The sequence below is a fragment of the Schistocerca nitens genome, chromosome 4 (assembly GCF_023898315.1).
Source record: "Schistocerca nitens isolate TAMUIC-IGC-003100 chromosome 4, iqSchNite1.1, whole genome shotgun sequence".
Lineage (NCBI taxonomy): Eukaryota > Metazoa > Arthropoda > Insecta > Orthoptera > Acrididae > Schistocerca > Schistocerca nitens.
Window position 1 is genome coordinate 957,717,695 of NC_064617.1, and position 17,834 is coordinate 957,735,528.

Sequence of the window (17,834 nt, forward strand, 5' to 3'; positions counted from 1 at the left end):
TATATATATATATATATATATATATAGCAGTTCATGACAAATTTCAAAACTCCGCCATCTCTCTCCCCACATCCACCACTGCTGGCGGCTCACCTCCAACTGTGCAACGCTACGCGCTGTTCACAGCCAGCTGCCTAACACTACAATGGCGAGTATTACAACAATGCAAAGCAGCCACAGACTGCACACAGCACAGCCAGTGATTTTCATACAGAGGTGGCGTTACCAATAAAAAAACCTAAACAGCCTACTTACAACTCAAAACATAAGGATTCTGCAGTTAATGCATGATCTTAAAAGAAGTGTGCTGTGCTCTTGTCAGATCTCTACAAGCTGTTTCATTATACCATCTCCAGAAACCACAACTTACGGGTACCAAGATTTTTCAGGTTACCCACTATTGTGCTGATAACAACTGCCGCTGTTTCTGCGTTTTTTCCTCCGTCTACGGGAAACTAGAATACCACTAATAATGTACAAGAAGCAAAGCATTCTACATGTTAGCCTCGTTTCCTAGAGGCGGTGTTCCTACTGTTGCGAATTACCCCGGGTGAAGTTTGTTAATGTATATCCTGTTATGAGGCATTAGTGTTGCAGAGAAATGATGTCCCTTTCTCCATACATCTCTTCAAAATGTCATCATTATCTCAGACAGCATCAATCAGACTTACCTTATATTCCAGACGCATCCAGAATATCATTGCAACGTGATTGTACTACTTCTGTCGAAGAAAGTATAAAGTTTGTTGGAAATTGCTAAGCACAGTCATTTTGAAATGTTAGGTGAGTACAGTCTGGATAATTTGCACGACTTGAATCACGCTGCCTCAAGATATGATACAAAGTATCTAACTTCCATACTTATTGTTTTTAACTGTTAACGGCAGATTATGCTTCTTAACTAGTACATTATGACAGCATTTGAAATTCGGTAACTAATTACACTGATTGAAAAAAGTCGCGACGCCATGAAAGAGTTGTGTCACATAACGAAATTGGTAAGCGTGTTTCTACATCTGAAAGATGATACCTTTTCAAATTTCGCGCAATTCGCATAAGAGGTACGCTAGTACCGCCAATATGAGGATAAAGCTGTTTGCTTTATGTACACGCTGTAACGGTCGTGAACGTTAGTTACCTTTGAGATTGGATATGGTTAGTCGATGTTAGTCAAAAATACTTTTAAGGCGACAAAGACGCCATTATCAACACCTCATTGAGTTTAAGCGAGGTGGTGTAATGGGGCTACGAAAAGCTGAATGTTCCTTCTACAATATTGCAGGAAGACTTGGCAGGAATGTACCCACTATACATGATATCTGGCAGCTGTGATCACGAGAATGTACTGTCGCAAGAAGACCGGGTTCCGAACGGCCACGTGATACTACCGAGAGGGAAGAGCATCGTGTTCGGCGTATGGCTCTGGCGCATCGTACTGAATCTGTAGCAGCAGTCTGAGCAACAATCGGCACCGCAGTGACAGACCAAACTGTTACAAATCGGTTACTTCAAAGACAGATTCCACTGATCCCACCCCAGTCGCTTCCGACTTCAGCGATGAATGGGGAGTGGGTGGGGGAAAGAGAGGCAGGGGGTTTGGAAGGGCAGGGTCGAGATCTATTGTTTTTTCTGATGAAAGCTGGTTCTGCCTCGGCGCCAGTGATGACCATGTGTTGCTTAGAAGGAGGACACTGGGGAGCCTGCAGCTAACCAATCTTAGTGCTAGACATCGCGAACCATCACATGGAGTTATGGTCTGCGATGCGATTTCGTGTCACAGCAGGAGCACTCTGGTGGTTATACCATGCACCTTGAATGCAAATTTGTACGTCAGTCTAGTAATTCGACCTGTTGTGCTGCCATTCATGAGCAGCATTCCAGCTGGATAACGCTCGCCCACATAACGCTGTTGGAACCCAACGTCGTCTGCAGGCATGGAACTGCATCCCACAAAGTGGCATGCGGCACCTGTACAACACATTGCATGAGCGTTTGCATTCTTGCATTCAACATTCAGGTGGCTACATCGGTTATTAATATAACAGTTATGAAACCTCGTGGCAGATTAAAACTGTGTGCCGGACCGAGACTCGAACTCGGGACCTTTTGCCTTTGCGGGCTAGTGCTCTACCAACTGAGCTACCCAAGCACGACTCACGCCCCGTCCCCACAGCTTTACTTCTGCTAGTACCTCGTCTCCTACCTTCCAAACTTTACAGAAGCTCTCGTGCGAACCTTGCAGAACTAGCACTCTTGAAAGAAAGGATATTGCGGAGACATGACTTAGCCACAGCCTGGGGGATGTTTCCAGAATGAGATTTTCACTCTGCAGCGGAGTGTGCGCTGATATGAAACCTCCTGGGTAGCTCAGTTGGTAGAGCACTTGCCCGCGAAAGGCAAAAGGTCCCGAGTTCGAGTCTCGGTCCGGCACACAGTTTTAATCTGCCAGGAAGTTTCATATCAGCGCACACTGCAGAGTGAAAATCTCATTCTGGAATATAACAGTTCACATTCGCAACGCCTTATCTCGCGCTTACGTTAAGCTGTTGTCCTTTAATATTAATCACTTAAATACGTTAGCTAGGACAAATGCATTCCCGAAATTTCATTCCTCTACATTAATAATTTTTTGATGTTGCGTCGGTGGATGTAAAATACTGAAAATAAAAAAAATTTGTTGCCCTGTTAGCTGTTTGACAGGCAGCCTTGCGGGTCGAGTAGTTCTCGTAAGATTAGGTGCATAATTTGGAAAATACAGCAGTAGAAGCATTGCAAGTATTCTGTGAATGCATCCAGCCAAATCCTTCGAGGTGTTGATACTGGCCAAAATAGCTGTCAGCCTGTTGGTTGCGGAAAGTGAGACGATAGAGTCCAAATCACTAATAATATTGCATTAACTTCCTGTTCACAAACCACCGTGAAGGAATGAATCTATAGTAAAGTGAGCGGTTTCACAACGGGACGTGGGCTGCGTTCCCTCTGTTTATGGAGACATCGTGCCACGTACCTTCTATAATTACGCAGAAGTTAATGAGCGCAACTGGTAATGTCTATGTGCAACGTATTTTGTACGCCGCTATTTGCGTTTGTTTCATCATACACGACGTCGCCTTTATCGCTGAATACGTTAGTCTGGAGGGCGTTGGCTGTTTTTGTTTACGTTTCGGTTGCGTAAGCGGATGACCTCGAGATATATTCCGATGGTCAGCGGAAAGCCAAATATTATTAGAGGCACTTTGATTCCTTTTCTACCGCACAAAATTACGCCACTGTACATTCAAATGCTTTTGGCGAGCTTGCTTCTGTTTCGAATCCCTCGACGCTAAAACGTGAAGAATCCAAATGCATCTGAGTGAACTAGTTTGATTGCATAATTACAGTAAGAACGACTGATTGCGTCTGCAGTTTACTGTCAGTTTAGGTATTAGCGCTGCAGTGGACTGCACAGATATCATTCGAAACTGTCCACACTCCTAGCAATACTCGTTGAACAGAAACCTACAAGTAGTACAATGCCAGTATAGTATAAACTTCGGTTTCTCGCTTCTGCTTGTAAGCTTATTTGTAGTTTCAAAGTGCAGTTGCCGCAAAGCATGGCAAAAGTTAAATCAGTCGGGACCTAGGATTTCAATACAGTTACATGTGATAGACCTCTCGTCAACTTCAGGTTCAAACGGCTCTAAGCACTATGGGACTTAACATCTGAGGTCATCAGTCCCCTAGAACTTAGAACTACGTAACTAACTAACCTAAGGACATCACACACATCCATGCCCGAGGCAGGATTCGAACCTGCGACAGTACCGGTCGCGCGGTTCCCGACTGAAGCGCCTAGAACCGCTCGGCCACAACGGCCGGCTTTCACGCATTTATTTCCCAGCAGTGTATAAAAATGTCATTACTTTTTCATTTCTCTTTATTTTAGAGATTACAGTAAAACAGTTTTCCAAATAAAAAAATAAACTTTATCTAATCCTATTTTTCCCTCCTCCAATATATTTTTAAAATTTAGTGTGACTAAATAACTGTCCCAGAAAATTCTTTTTCCTTTTAGAATTTTGCTATGAAGTTTATGTGCTCGCCGATTTGTTTTAAAATATATTCACTGGATTTTCTTTCTGTATAAATGGTCCTCGTTATTCTTCTCCAAAGCTGCAGTCAAGCACATGAAGGCAAACAGAGGCACACTCGAAATGAGCGTCTGACAAAGTGTCTGTTTTTCTATACTAAAAGATTTGTTCGCTAATAGTTCTCTTCTTTTTAAGCATTTTTTGTTGTTGTAATTCTTTTATGATAGCATTTGTTGCCTTCCTTAATTAAGATCCCTAATATTAAAATGGTTCAAATGGCTCTGAGCACTATGGGACTCAACTGCTGAGGTCATTAGTCCCCTAGAACTTAGAACTAGTTAAACCTAACTAACCTAAGGACATCACAAACATCCATGCCCGAGGCAGGATTCGAACCTGCGACCGTAGCGGTCTTGCGGTTCCAGACTGCAGCGCCTTTAACCGCACGGCCACTTCGGCCGGCTCCCTAATATTACAATTTATTAACTTTTATTATTTATATTTTTCAGTTTTGTAGTGAGATGCCGAAATCTTTGCTTTGCTTGCAACCATAGTTTTATTGGTCACCTTTACTACTAGTTTTAAGTACAACCTTCTTTAAAATCGTTGAAAAGTCGTTTCTCACTATCTACTATGAGGTGAAATTCAGCGGCAAATCTCATGCACTGTATCTGTAAGGGGCTGTAAGTACTAACCTGACAGATGTTTACGGTACGTCGCAGACAACCAGAAAAAGGTAGCAACTATGCTTTACATGAAGTACAGCATTAGTTACGTTTATCCGTCGTATCAGATGGTTTTATTCCAATTAACAAGAGTTTGCATTAGCACTGGATATGATGTCTGTGTGTGTAGGGTTCTGTTTCTCTTTTCCTCTATGTGTCTCCTTCTGCAACCGGGAAACGCAAAAAGATAAATCTTGCAATTTTACGTGCCGATGTTATGAATCATTATCTATTGTATACCCACATATAGGCATTGTACATACTGAAATTCAACGCATGCAACATACCATTCACACCGTTTGCTAAAATACACATTTATAACCAGAGGAGTATTGTTAAAACATAGTAGTATTAAAATAGATTGGAAATCATAATTGTTATTCTAAACAGTCATTGCTGTTACTGACAGCAACTTCAAGTGCCATTTTAACGTGAAAATAAATATAATCCACAAAAATGGAACAACTTTGTCTGTACTCTTTGGTACACAGTACTATGTTATGATTTAACGGAAATGGTTTGAATGATGTGTTACGTATATTTGAATTTCTGTGTGATGAACGAGCGACAAGATTTTTTACAAGCTAAGTAAATAATAGATAAAACTATATCTATATAAGAAAGGTACGAAAACCTTAGCAGGCTCCCGGAAGCGATTAAAAGACATACGTATGATACAGAACGGACTATGCAAATAAATTTAAGCTGTGCTTTCAGATCCCAATCTAATCACCACATTGCAAATTGTGATGTATTCCTAAAGGAGTGACGAATATGTGGAACAATGTTGGTTGTGAAAGTCATTGTTGCACGTTCCATTGGTAGCAGCTGAAGGTGTACTCTTAGGTCACAACGTAACCGTCACAAACCGGCGGCTGTGACAGAGCGGTTATAGGCACTTCAGTCTGGAACCGCGCTACTGCTACGGTCGCAGGTTCGAATCCTGCCTCGGGCATGAATGTGTGTGATGTCCTTAGGTTAGTTAGGTTTAAGTAGCTCTCAGTTCTAGGGGACTGACGGCCTCAGATGTTAAGTCCCATAGTGCTCAGAGCCATTTGAACCATTTGTAACCGTCACACGGACGTCGCTACCGATTTTGAGGAACACCGTACGAAGTGCACCGCGTAACAACGACTCACAGCAAAAAAAGAGCATTTTTACAAAATAATAGCCCGCCAAATCTAATTTAGTTCACATATTTCCCGTAAGAAGCGCTGGGTCTGGGACGATTGGAAACTAATCCGTAGATTAAACGAAAGAGGCGCAACCATTGTCTTTGTTTATCCTTGCGAAGCTTCCTACAGACCATTCTAACGGGCTGATAACAAAATTTAGCCCGAAGTATACCGTTTCACCACAGCAGCACCTGAAATTCCAAGATCGATATTTAACACTGAAGTAAGACCATAAAAAGACAGCTGCAGGGAAAGAGGCACAGAACAACATGTAAGTGGACCTCATATCCCAGAGCCGTAGCTGTTTTTTTATGATCTCGTCTAACGGAAAGTAAACGCACAAACATATATGTTTTAGTAAAACAGTTAACCATATGTGTATACGATAGTGTACGAAGCTGCTTTAGGGAGTCAGTGCTATGATGTTCTCCAAAGAGAAACAAAGAAATAATTAATATTAAAAGTCGTAAATATGGACCCAGTTTTATAGAGCCTACTTTTGGAAAGGAATTTCTTTTTTTAATTGCGAAAAAAAGTCCATGCCTGCAGAGGTGTGTGGAGTTAAGTGAAACGGGAGAACCCCGTGGAAGAGTAGGCCTTATGAACCTTAAACGTAGCGACATACAGGGTGTCCCAAAAAGAATGACCCGATTTGACATAGAATTATGTATTACGAAGAAGGGCTTAACACCAACAAGCTGCGTACTAAATCACTCAGAAAAGACAGACGTTTATAAAAATCCATCAGAAATGTTCAAAATGTCCTCTATTGGCTGCACGGACGACATCTAGCCGACAGCCGAATTCATCCCAAACTGAGCGTATAGTGTCTTCTGTCACTGAAGCTACAGCAAATGATATTCTGGTTTTTAGTTCATCAATGTCACGAGGTACGGGAGGAAGGTAAACACATTGTTTAACATATTCCCACAGGAAGAAATCATTTGGTTTTAAGTCAGGGGGCCTAGGAGGCCAAGAGTGTAAAGCCTGGTTTCGCGGTCCTGTACGTCCTATGCAACGTTGAGGCACGATGGTATTGAGGAAACTGCACACGTCGTTGTGCCAGTGCGGTGGTGCTCCATCTCGCTGATAGATGAAAATGTCAGAGCCAAGTTGTGGGAATATCAAATTCCGTAGCATTGCAAGATATGATTGTCCTGTTATAGTTTCTTCCTAAAAAAAGTACGGTCAATAAACCTCGCTTTGCGAAACAGCACAAAAAACATTCACTTTTGGTGAATCACGTTCGTGTTCAATTGTTTCATGAGGATATTAGAGTCCCCATACACGCACATAATGACGGTTAACCTTACCGCTAATATGGAAAGTTCTCTCATCGCTGAATATCAGCCGTGACATAAAAGTGTCATCTTCCATCACCTCTAGAACAGCATTGCTAAAGTCCACTCGCTTCACTTTGTCAGTATCTCGAAGAGTTTATACCAGTTTTAATCGGTACGGTTTGACGGCTAAACGACGCCGTAACACACTCCACACTGTAATGCGCGGTAACTTAAGTTCTCGGCTAGCACGACGCTTAGACTTGGAGGGCTACGCTCAAATGCTCGTCGGATTTGTTCCACTGTTTGTTCAGGAACGCCTGACCGGCCAGGACATCTGCCTTTACAGAGGAACCCTGTTTCTTCAAGCTGTTTATACCTCCGTCTAATGTTCTTTGGTGATGGTGGTTTAGCAAGAAAACGAATATGAACTGCTATCACTGACTGAGTACGATTAAATTCAATAACACAATACGCCTTCTGTTGCTGCGGACACCATATTGCGCGAGACTGACTACACACTCCTGGTCAGTGCTCACAGCGACATCTAGCGGATTTTTTCTGAAACTCTAGACGATGTCGATTGCATCTAGCGCTGTTTCAGTTACCTAGTGAAATTTGTCTCAATATTGTTACAAGTTAAAATAGGGTCATTCTTTGTGGGACATTCTGTACTATGGCCAAATTGTACTGAAGTCTACTCAGTTAACGAAGACCCGAGGACGGACCAAAACTTCTTTTGACCAGTATATAGCACAATCACACGTGTCTCAAGGATAACCGTTTATAGCACAACTACGTACAGGGACAGAAAAACAGATTGGTTGAAAGTTCCAAAGTTTCTTTCCTGAAGGAAAAAATTAAGGATTCTAAGCGGACTTTGTGTAGTTCGTACGATGGTGCAGGTCCTGCCTGTTGGTCCGGGCTCAACCACTGCTCAAAGGTTTATACAAAAGTTGTATATTTGTTACATACACTCAAAGATCTTGTCTCCCACTAGCTCTTTTCCTTGGTCTGAAAAAAATAGGATGGAGGAAGGGAGAAGGTTTATGACAAGACAGAACGTAGATGAAGTAATAGGACGTTCAGTATTGTTTGCTTCCCCCATGAACCATGGACCTTGCCGTTGGTGGGGAGGCTTGCGTGCCTCAGCGATACAGATGGCCGTACCGTAGGTGCAACCACAACGGAGGGGTATCTGTTGAGAGGCCAGACAAACGTGTGGTTCCTGAAGAGGGGCAGCAGCCTTCTCAGTAGTTGCAGGGGCAACAGTCTGGATGATTGACTGATCTGGCCTTGCAACACTAACCAAAACGGCCTTGCTGTGCTGGTACTGCGAACGGCTGAAAGCAAGGGGAAACTACAGCCGTAATTTTTCCCGCGGACATGCAGCTTTACTGTATGATTAAATGATGATGGCGTCCTCTTGGGTAAAATATTCCGGAGGTAAAATAGTCCCCCATTCGGATCTCCGGGCGGGGACTACTCAGGAGGACGTCGTTATCAGGAGGAAGAAATCTGGCATTCTACGGATCGGAGCGTGGAATGTCAGATCCCTTAATCGGGCAGGTAGGTTAGAAAATTTAAAAAGGGAAATGCATAGGTTAAAGTTAGATATAGTGGGAATTAGTGAAGTTCGGTGGCAGGAGGAACAAGACTTTTGGTCAGGTGATTACAGGGTTATAAATACAAAATCAAATAGGGGTAATGCAGGAGTAGGTTTAATAATGAATAAAAAAATAGGAGTGCGGGTTAGCTACTACAAACAGCATAGTGAACGCATTATTGTGGCCAACATAGATACGAAGCCCACACCTACTACAGTAGTACAAGTTTATATGCCAACTAGCTCTGCAGATGACGTAGAAATTGATGAAATGTATGACGAGATAAAAGAAATTATTCAGGTATTGAAGGGAGACGAAAATTTAATAGTTATGGGTGACTGGAATTCGTCAGTAGGAAAAGGGAGAGAAGGAAACATAGTAGGTGAATATGGATTGGGGGGAAGAAATGAAAGAGGAAGCCGCCTTGTGGAATTTTGCACAGAGCATAACTTAATCATAGCTAACACTTGCTTTAAGAATCATGATAGAAGATTGTATACATGGGAGAACCCTGGAGATACTAAAAGGTATCAGATAGATTATATAATGGCAAGACAGAGATTTAGGAACCAGGTTTTAAATTATAAGATATTTCCAGGGGCAGATGTGGATTCTGACCACAATCTATTGGTTATGAACTGCAGATTGAAACTAAAGAAACTGCAAAAAGGTGGGAATTTAAGGAGATGGGACCTGGATAAACTGAAAGAACCAGAGGTTGTAGAGAGTTTCAGGGAGAGCATAAGGGAACAATTGACAGGAATGAGGGAGAAAAATACAGTAGAAGAAGAATGGGTAGCTCTGAGGGATGAAGTAGTGAAGGCAGCAGAGGATCAAGTAGGTAAAAAGACGAGGGCTACTAGAAATCCTTGGGTAACAGAAGAAATATTGAATTTAATTGATGAAAGGAGAAAATATAAAAACGCAGTAAATGAAGCAGGCAAAAAGGAATACAAACGTCTCAAAAATGAGATCGACAGGAAGTGCAAAATGGCTAAGCAGGGATGTCTAGAGGACAAATGTAAGGATGTAGAGGCTTGTCTCACTAGGGGTAAGATAGATACTGCCTACAGGAAAATTAAAGAGACCTTTGGTGAGAAGAGAACCACTTGTATGAATATCAAGAGCTCAGATGGCAACCCAGTTCTAAGCAAAGTAGGGAAGGCAGAAAGGTGGAAGGAGTATATAGAGGGTTTATACAAGGGCGATGTACTTGAGGACAATATTATGGAAATGGAAGAAGATGTAGATCAAGATGAAATGGGAGATAAGATACTGCGTGAAGACTTTGACAGGGCACTGAAAGACCTGAGTCGAAACAAGGCCCCGGGAGCAGATAACATTCCATTAGAACTACTGATGGCCTTGGGAGAGCCATTCATGACAAAACTCTACCATCTGGTGATCAAGATGTATGAGACAGGCGAAATACCCACAGACTTCAAGAACAATATAATAATTCCAATCCCAAAGAAAGCAGGTGTTGACAGATGTGAAAATTACCGAACTATCAGTTTAATAAGTCACAGCTGCAAAATACTAACGCGAATTCTTTACAGACGAATGGAAAAACTGGTAGAAGCGGACCTTGGGGAAGATCAGTTTGGATTCCGTATAAATGTTGGAACACGTGAGGCAATACTAACCTAACGACTTATCTTAGAAGAAAGATTAAGAAAAGGCAAACCTATGTTTCTAGCATTTGTAGACTTAGAGAAAGCTTTTGACAACGTTAACTGGAATACTCTCTTTCAAATTCTGAAGGTGGCAGGGGTAAAATACAAGGAGCGAAAGGGTATTTACAATTTGTACAGAAACCAGATGGCAGTTATAAGAGTCGAGGGGCATGAAAGGGAAGCAGTGGTTGGGAAAGGAGTGAGACAGGGTTGTAGACATTGTAATTCTGTCAGAGACAGCAAAGGACTTGGAAGAGCAGTTGAACGGAATGGACAGTATCTTGAAAGGAGGATATAAGATGAACATCAACAAAAGCAAAACGAGGATAATGGAATGTAGTCAAATTAAATCGGTTGATGCTGAGGGAATTAGATTAGGAAATGAGACACTTAAAGTAGTAAAGGAGTTTTGCTATTTAGGGAGTAAAATAACATGATGGTCGAAGTAGAGAGGATATAAAATGTAGACTGGCAATGGCAAGGAAATCTTTTCTGAAGAAGAGAAATTTGTTAACATCGAGTATAGATTTAAGTGTCAGGAAGTCGTTTCTGAAAGTATTTGTATGGAAGTGAAACATGGACGATAAATAGTTTATACAAGAAGAGAACAGAAGCTTTCGAAATGTGGTGCTACAGTAGAATGCTGAAGACTAGATCGGTAGATCACATAACTAATGAGGAGGTATTGAGTAGAACTGGGGAGAAGAGGAGTTTGTGGCACAACTTGACTAGAGGAAGGGACCGGTTGGTAGGACATGTTATGAGGCATCAAGGGATCACCAATTTAGTACTGGAGGGAAGCGTGGAGGGTAAACATCGTAGAGGGAGACCAAGAGATGAACACACTAAGCAGATTCAGAAGTATGTAGGCTGCAGTAGGTACTGGGTGATGAAGAAGTTTGCACAGGATAGAGTAGCATGGAGAGCTGCATCAAACCAGTCTCAGGACTGAAGACCACAACAACAACAAGTATGTATGTATAAACGCCTGAAGATGAACAGAATATGTTCGAAACGCGTTGCATTATGTTAGATTGAGCGTAAAATAAAAACTTGAAATAAATAATGTTGACACAGTTGCAGGCTTACGAAAGAGATTATTTACGACGGATGAAATAAATAACCAAGTGCCTGAGGCGCGGTCCTATCAAAGGTACTTGCGACAGGCTGTTGGGCGCGTGACGCCTCTGGAATCACCCTGTTTGGTTTTGCGTGTCCAGGAGGCAGTGGAAGACGCGAAGAAGAACGAGGCGTCTTTCCGCGACCTGGTGTCGACGCGGGGCAACGTTCGCGCCCTCTACCTGACGCTGGGCCTGATGACGTTCCAGCAGCTGTCCGGCATCAACGCGATGCTCTTCTTCGGCGAGGCCATCTTCAAGATGACGGGCAGCAGCATCGACAGCAGCGTCTCGCTGATCATCGTCGGCTTCGTCATGCTGGCCGCGTCGTGCACCACGCCGCTGCTCGCCGACCGCCTCGGCCGCAGGATCATGCTCATCGCCTCCGCCATCGGCATGTGCATCTCGCAGGTACAGCCAGCAGCAACGTTTCCTCCCTCCTTTCTTGTGAAGCACTTCCCGTATAATACAGTCACATCTTCATCTACATCTACATCTACATGATTACTCTGCAATTCACATTTAAGTGCTTGGCAGAGGGTTCATCGAACCACAATCATACTATCTCTCTACCATTCCACTCCCGAACAGCGCACCGGAAAAACGAACACTTAAACCTTTCTGTTCGAGCTCCGATTTCCCTTATTTTATTTTGATGATCATTCCTACCTATGTAGGTTGGGCTCAACAAAATATTTTCGCATTCGGAAGAGAAAGTTGGTGACTGAAATTTCGTAAATAGATCTCGCCGCGACGAAAAACGTCTTTGCTTTAATGACTTCCATCCCAACTCGCGTATCATATCTGCCACACTCTCCCCCGTATTACGTGATAATAAAAAACGAGCTGCCCTTTTTTGCACCCTTTCGATGTCCTCCGCCAATCCCACCTGGTAAGGATCCCACACCGCGCAGCAATATTCTAACAGAGGACGAACGGGTGTAGTGAAGCTGTCTCTTTAGTGGACTTGTTGTATCTTCTAAGTGTTCTGCCAGCGGAACACAACCTTTGGCTCGCCTTCCCCACAATATTATCCATGTGGTCTTTCCAACTGAAGTTGTTCGTAATTTTAACACCCAGGTACTTAGTTGAATTGACAGCCTTGAGAATTGTACTATTTATCGAGTAATCGAATTCCAACGGATTTCTTTTGGAACTCATTTGGATCACCTCACACTTTTCGTTATTTAGCGTCAACTGGCACCTGCCACACCATACAGCAATCTTTTCCAAATCGCTTTGCAACTGATACTTGTCTTCGGATGACCGTACTAGACGGTAAATTACAGCATCATCTGCGAACAACCTAAGAGAACTGCCCAGATTGTCACCCAGGTCATTTATATAGATCAGGAACAGCAAAGGTCCCAGGACGCTTCCCTGGGGAACACTTGATATCACTTCAGTTTTACTAGATGATTTGCCGTCTATTACTGCGACCTTCCTGACAGGAAATCACGAATCCAGTCGCACAACTGAGACGATACCCTATAGGCCCGCAGCTTGATTAGAAGTCGCTTGTAAGGAACGGTGTCAAAACCTTTCCGGAAATCAAGAAATACGGAATCAACTTGAGATCCCCTGTCGACAGCGGCCATTCCTTAGTGCGAATAAAAAGCTAGCTGCGTTGCATCACCTCGATCTGTCGAACCATAGCGTTCATCTACATCTACATCTACATGGATACTCTGCAAATCACATTTAAGTGTGCATGGGGGCTTAATTATTTATAATGCAAATATTTTTAATTTTTGTCGCTGTATGTCCGGCTATGAAGTCTCGTAACCGGTTGGCCCTGACTGGTATTAGTACGCAATCTGACTGCATAGAATAACAACAAGGAATGAAAGGAAATTTCCGTTAACACAATTAATTAATTAATTAAGTCCCCAGCAACTATAAAAGCTACGAAACAACAAAGCACAAGTGTAACTGTTCTGTGTGTGGAAGTGTGATTCAACGTACACATCTGGCACGGTTCTTCCTCAATACGACAAGATGCTTCAAACGCCATTTACAATGAAGTAATTTAAAAAAGAACCAGAAATACTATGATTGCACATAGAAACCAGAATTACACTCTAATACATGAACACAAGCCAGATGCTTTGTTGACTGAATCTGTGACCAAGAGACATTGTTAGTAAAGAAATAAAAAAAAAGTTTTTTTACCTTCATATATATTGACGAAAAATACACTCTGATCATTACAACATCCCCATTCGAACAACATCTGCTGTCTAGCCCATCAAAACACCTGCACACGACATGGCCTCAAATAATACAGCTATCAACATCCTCTCACCAAAGCACTTACCACCCCAACTTCTGAACAAGCACTGCCAGTGGAGGCGGCGGAATAAAACTCTTTGGCGCGATCTCTGGCGCTGTGACTCAGTGTAGCCACCTTTCATATGCCCCTCCTCCACGGGGTAGAATTTGATGGTATTTTTGCCAGCATTGGTGGTGAAAATACCACCAAATTCGTCCAAAGAATACAGACAAAAATAAAAGATAATATTAATAAGTAAATATCACATAACTAGATACATTTTGGCTTTGCACTGACCCTTCAATAACCTAATAGATAAAATACAGTAAGGAATACAAATGCTTGCATACATGTGATTTTACATAATATTTTACACAAGTATCATTCAACCAATGGCACCAGCAATGACGAATAGCTGTAGGTAAGAGTCTCATAAGATTTCATAAACAGTAAATACACAAAAAAATCAGTTTATACAAATATTCACAAAATCCTTTCAGTAGTTCAATAAACAAGTAGCACTCCTCAGAGTAGTTCAGTTCCAACAGTAGCACCCAGCAATGGTCAACAGGTGCAAATAGCACTCTCATAACATTTCATCAGCAGTATTTAAACAGCTCCAACAGTGGCACCCAGCAATGTTGAACAGGTGCAGACACCAACAAGTGACATTATGTCAGTAGAAGCAGTTCCATCAATGGCACCCAGCAATGTTGAGCAGGTGCAGACACCAACAAGTGACATTATGTCATTAGAAGCAGTTCCATCAGTGGCACCCAGCAATGTTGAGCATGTGCAGACAGCAACAAGTGACATTATGTCAGTAGAAGCAGTTCCATCAATGGCACCCACCAATGTTGAACAGGTACAAGCACGAACAACAGTTTGAATGCACACACAATTGCTTTTACAAAATTATTATCAATGCTCTTACACTAAACATACAATTTATAACAAACACACAAATGATATCAGATAATTGTCATATCAACTATTACAATACACAAATAACCTATAATATTTTAGTGTCAGTGCAAGCCACAACAAACAAGTAAAATAATATTTAAGGGATAGGTCGGTACCAATTACTTGGGATTAGGAAAGGAAAACACACAAAACACACTCACTCATCTTTCATCCACATATTAAGTACTACTGTGTAATTGAATAGTGTGAACTGCGTAAATGTAATTATGTCAAAATTTGATGTTCAACATGTGTATCAAGTAGTAGTGGCACAGTGTATAATAGTCAATAATAGTTAGTCAACGTCATAGTCATCATGTCAAGACCAATGTTTGCCAAGCCAAATCAAATGAACGGTTGCTGAACAACTGTCAGTGTGCCAAGATATGCAAATACTTCCTCTCTCCAAAAAAAAAAAAAAAGTATATACTGCTTAGTGATTTAACAAAGTGTGTGTGTAGACAATCTTCCTTCCACTTGAGTGTTCTAGTCTGCCATCTTCATCCTCCTTGTTGCATATAAACAAACAAAAAAAATATGCTCCTCACTTACTTTACCACTTATCCACCTAAAGTCCAATAATCATCACCATCACATAATCTTAATACTTCAATAATACCTCTTACGTCGATACATATAAACCTTATCATCAATATCATTTACCTTACCTCTTGTCCACCAAATTCCAATAATCATCAACTTCACACAATCTCAATACCTCAATAATACCTCTTCAATACGTCGACACATATAAACCTTATCGCCAATATCATTTCACTTCCATAACAGCTCTTTCCTCTAGTCAGTCTCCTCGAACAAGTACAGATAAAATCCTAGTGCTAACTTCAATTCATCATCCCATACAATCCGAAGACACAATGTCCACACACAACCTCTGTGTAATCCATCTGACCCAAATCTTCTACTCATTATGAATCATAAAATACATTGTGGTTACCTTGTCCATCATGAAATAAAAGAAATGCCTACATGACCTCTAACAGCCTTTAGTTTGAATAACTTTCAGTAAGTAAGTACGAGTATGGAGTGTGAATGATAGTAATAATTCACAGCGTGTACACCACTTTAAGAATCATGGCAAAACAGAAGCAAACATGTGGAGTATTTCTTGTGTCAAGTGTCACTTGCTATTTCAATTGCTCACGAAGAATGCAGTGTAATAACTGTCAATGGTCTAAACCTAGTATTGGTATGTCATGTCGTTAGCTTCCTTCCTATTAGCATAAATTTATGCAGCTTCCATAAAACCTCCAGCTCATGTGACTTCAATGAAGTTTCTTGTACTAATGTCGTTCGTAGAATTATAGCAGTTCATTTTCTTATCTTAAAAATATGAGGCACTGAGCGTAAGCAAAACATGCAACAGCGAGTAAATATACCAGTAGAGAACAGAATATCAACAAGTGGATGCAGCACAATTTCTACAACGAGGCTCTGCCAAGCGAACAATCTATAATTAATACCATACTGTGGCCTAAACTCCATGTTCGTACACCTTATATCAGCATTTCTATATACCAAATTAAAGAGTAGTTATGACAACAAACAGAAATGTATAAATATGCAATCCATACGCAAAGCAGCGAATATATATCTTACATAATAAACAGGTCATTAGCATCATATCAACATAAGCAAATAAATGTTCATATGTAATCTTAATAAGTAAACATGAAGGCGTAAGCAGATAAATCACAAAGTATAACTTACATACATAACCATATCAGCATAATTAATCAGGTGACAATTATAATTTAAATAAATAAGCACAGCAGGCACATAATAAAAAAATATATCAGTGAAAAAGCAGTGCTGCCAAGCGATGCATAATATACACAAGTAACAACCCTGTTCATTAATCAATCATTGTCAATATCAGTTAACACGAAGTATGAATCACGTAATCGCGAGCAACAAATTACGTCTTAAGTACGTACCAAGTGGAAATATGTTACCTGAAAAATAAATTCAATTAATAGTTACGTTTTTAGTTTATTACTTTCTTCTTCGAAATTACATTCTTCCTGAAATTTTCTCGATAGCAAGTCCTCTTAACGTCGGACACACACAGAATTTACCTGAAGTTCTTCAATATTTTATACAACCGTATCCTGAAAAATACTAAACGTTAATAACATAATTTATCAAGTCACTATAGCTTTATACTGAATTTAATCAGAGAAATTCGACTGTGTATTTGTTTACGGCTGTCAGTGCATTCGCACTGAGCGCTCGATCAGCTGTAGGTACGCGTGACGTAGGAAGTAATTGTTTGCGGTCAACGACTACCTTGTGCGGCGCGCAGACTTGACTGTTGCTTTGAGTATGTGCCGCCGCCGGAACACAGCGCGGTATCCTTGCATTCTCCGTGTGTTTATGTATAACTGTTAGTTTCTCAAAAGTATGTCATTCCACAAAAATTTTAACGTTCGATATATGATGTATTCCCTTAGAGCGCCGAGATTTAGAGTTTCTACTTCGACAGTGTTATCACGAATAATTTTGCGAACTCCATATGGACCGCTATAAAGCAGAAAAAATTTGCGACACAAGCCTTTTCCTTTGTGAGACAAATGGTGAGACTTAACACCTGCAGATGCAATATTCTGTAGAGCCAGGTTGATAACTTCAGAATACCGCAGTTTCCGTGTAGGCGGAAAAGGAACTATTTCAGAAATGCGATTTGTCGGTGCTTTATTTTTTAATATCAATATAGGCGTTAAGGATGTTGAATCATTAGGGAGTTCATTCAGAATGTTTTGAAAAATACACTCCTGGAAATTGAAATAAGAACACCGTGAATTCATTGTCCCAGGAAGGGGAAACTTTATTGACACATTCCTGGGGTCAGATACATCACATGATCACACTGACAGAACCACAGGCACATGGACACAGGCAACAGAGCATGCACAATGTCGGCA

At 41.2% G+C, this 17,834-nt stretch overlaps 1 protein-coding gene across 1 annotated transcript in view; it reads left to right on the plus strand.

Annotated features, from left to right (window-relative positions):
* LOC126252863 (facilitated trehalose transporter Tret1-like) overlaps positions 1-17,834 on the plus strand; it is a 90,901-nt gene that overhangs the window by 49,696 nt on the left and 23,371 nt on the right. Inside the window, exon 4 of the mRNA XM_049953818.1 lies at positions 11,754-12,062. Within this exon, the coding sequence (XP_049809775.1) occupies positions 11,754-12,062 (309 nt within the window). The remainder of the gene's footprint in view (positions 1-11,753; positions 12,063-17,834) is intronic.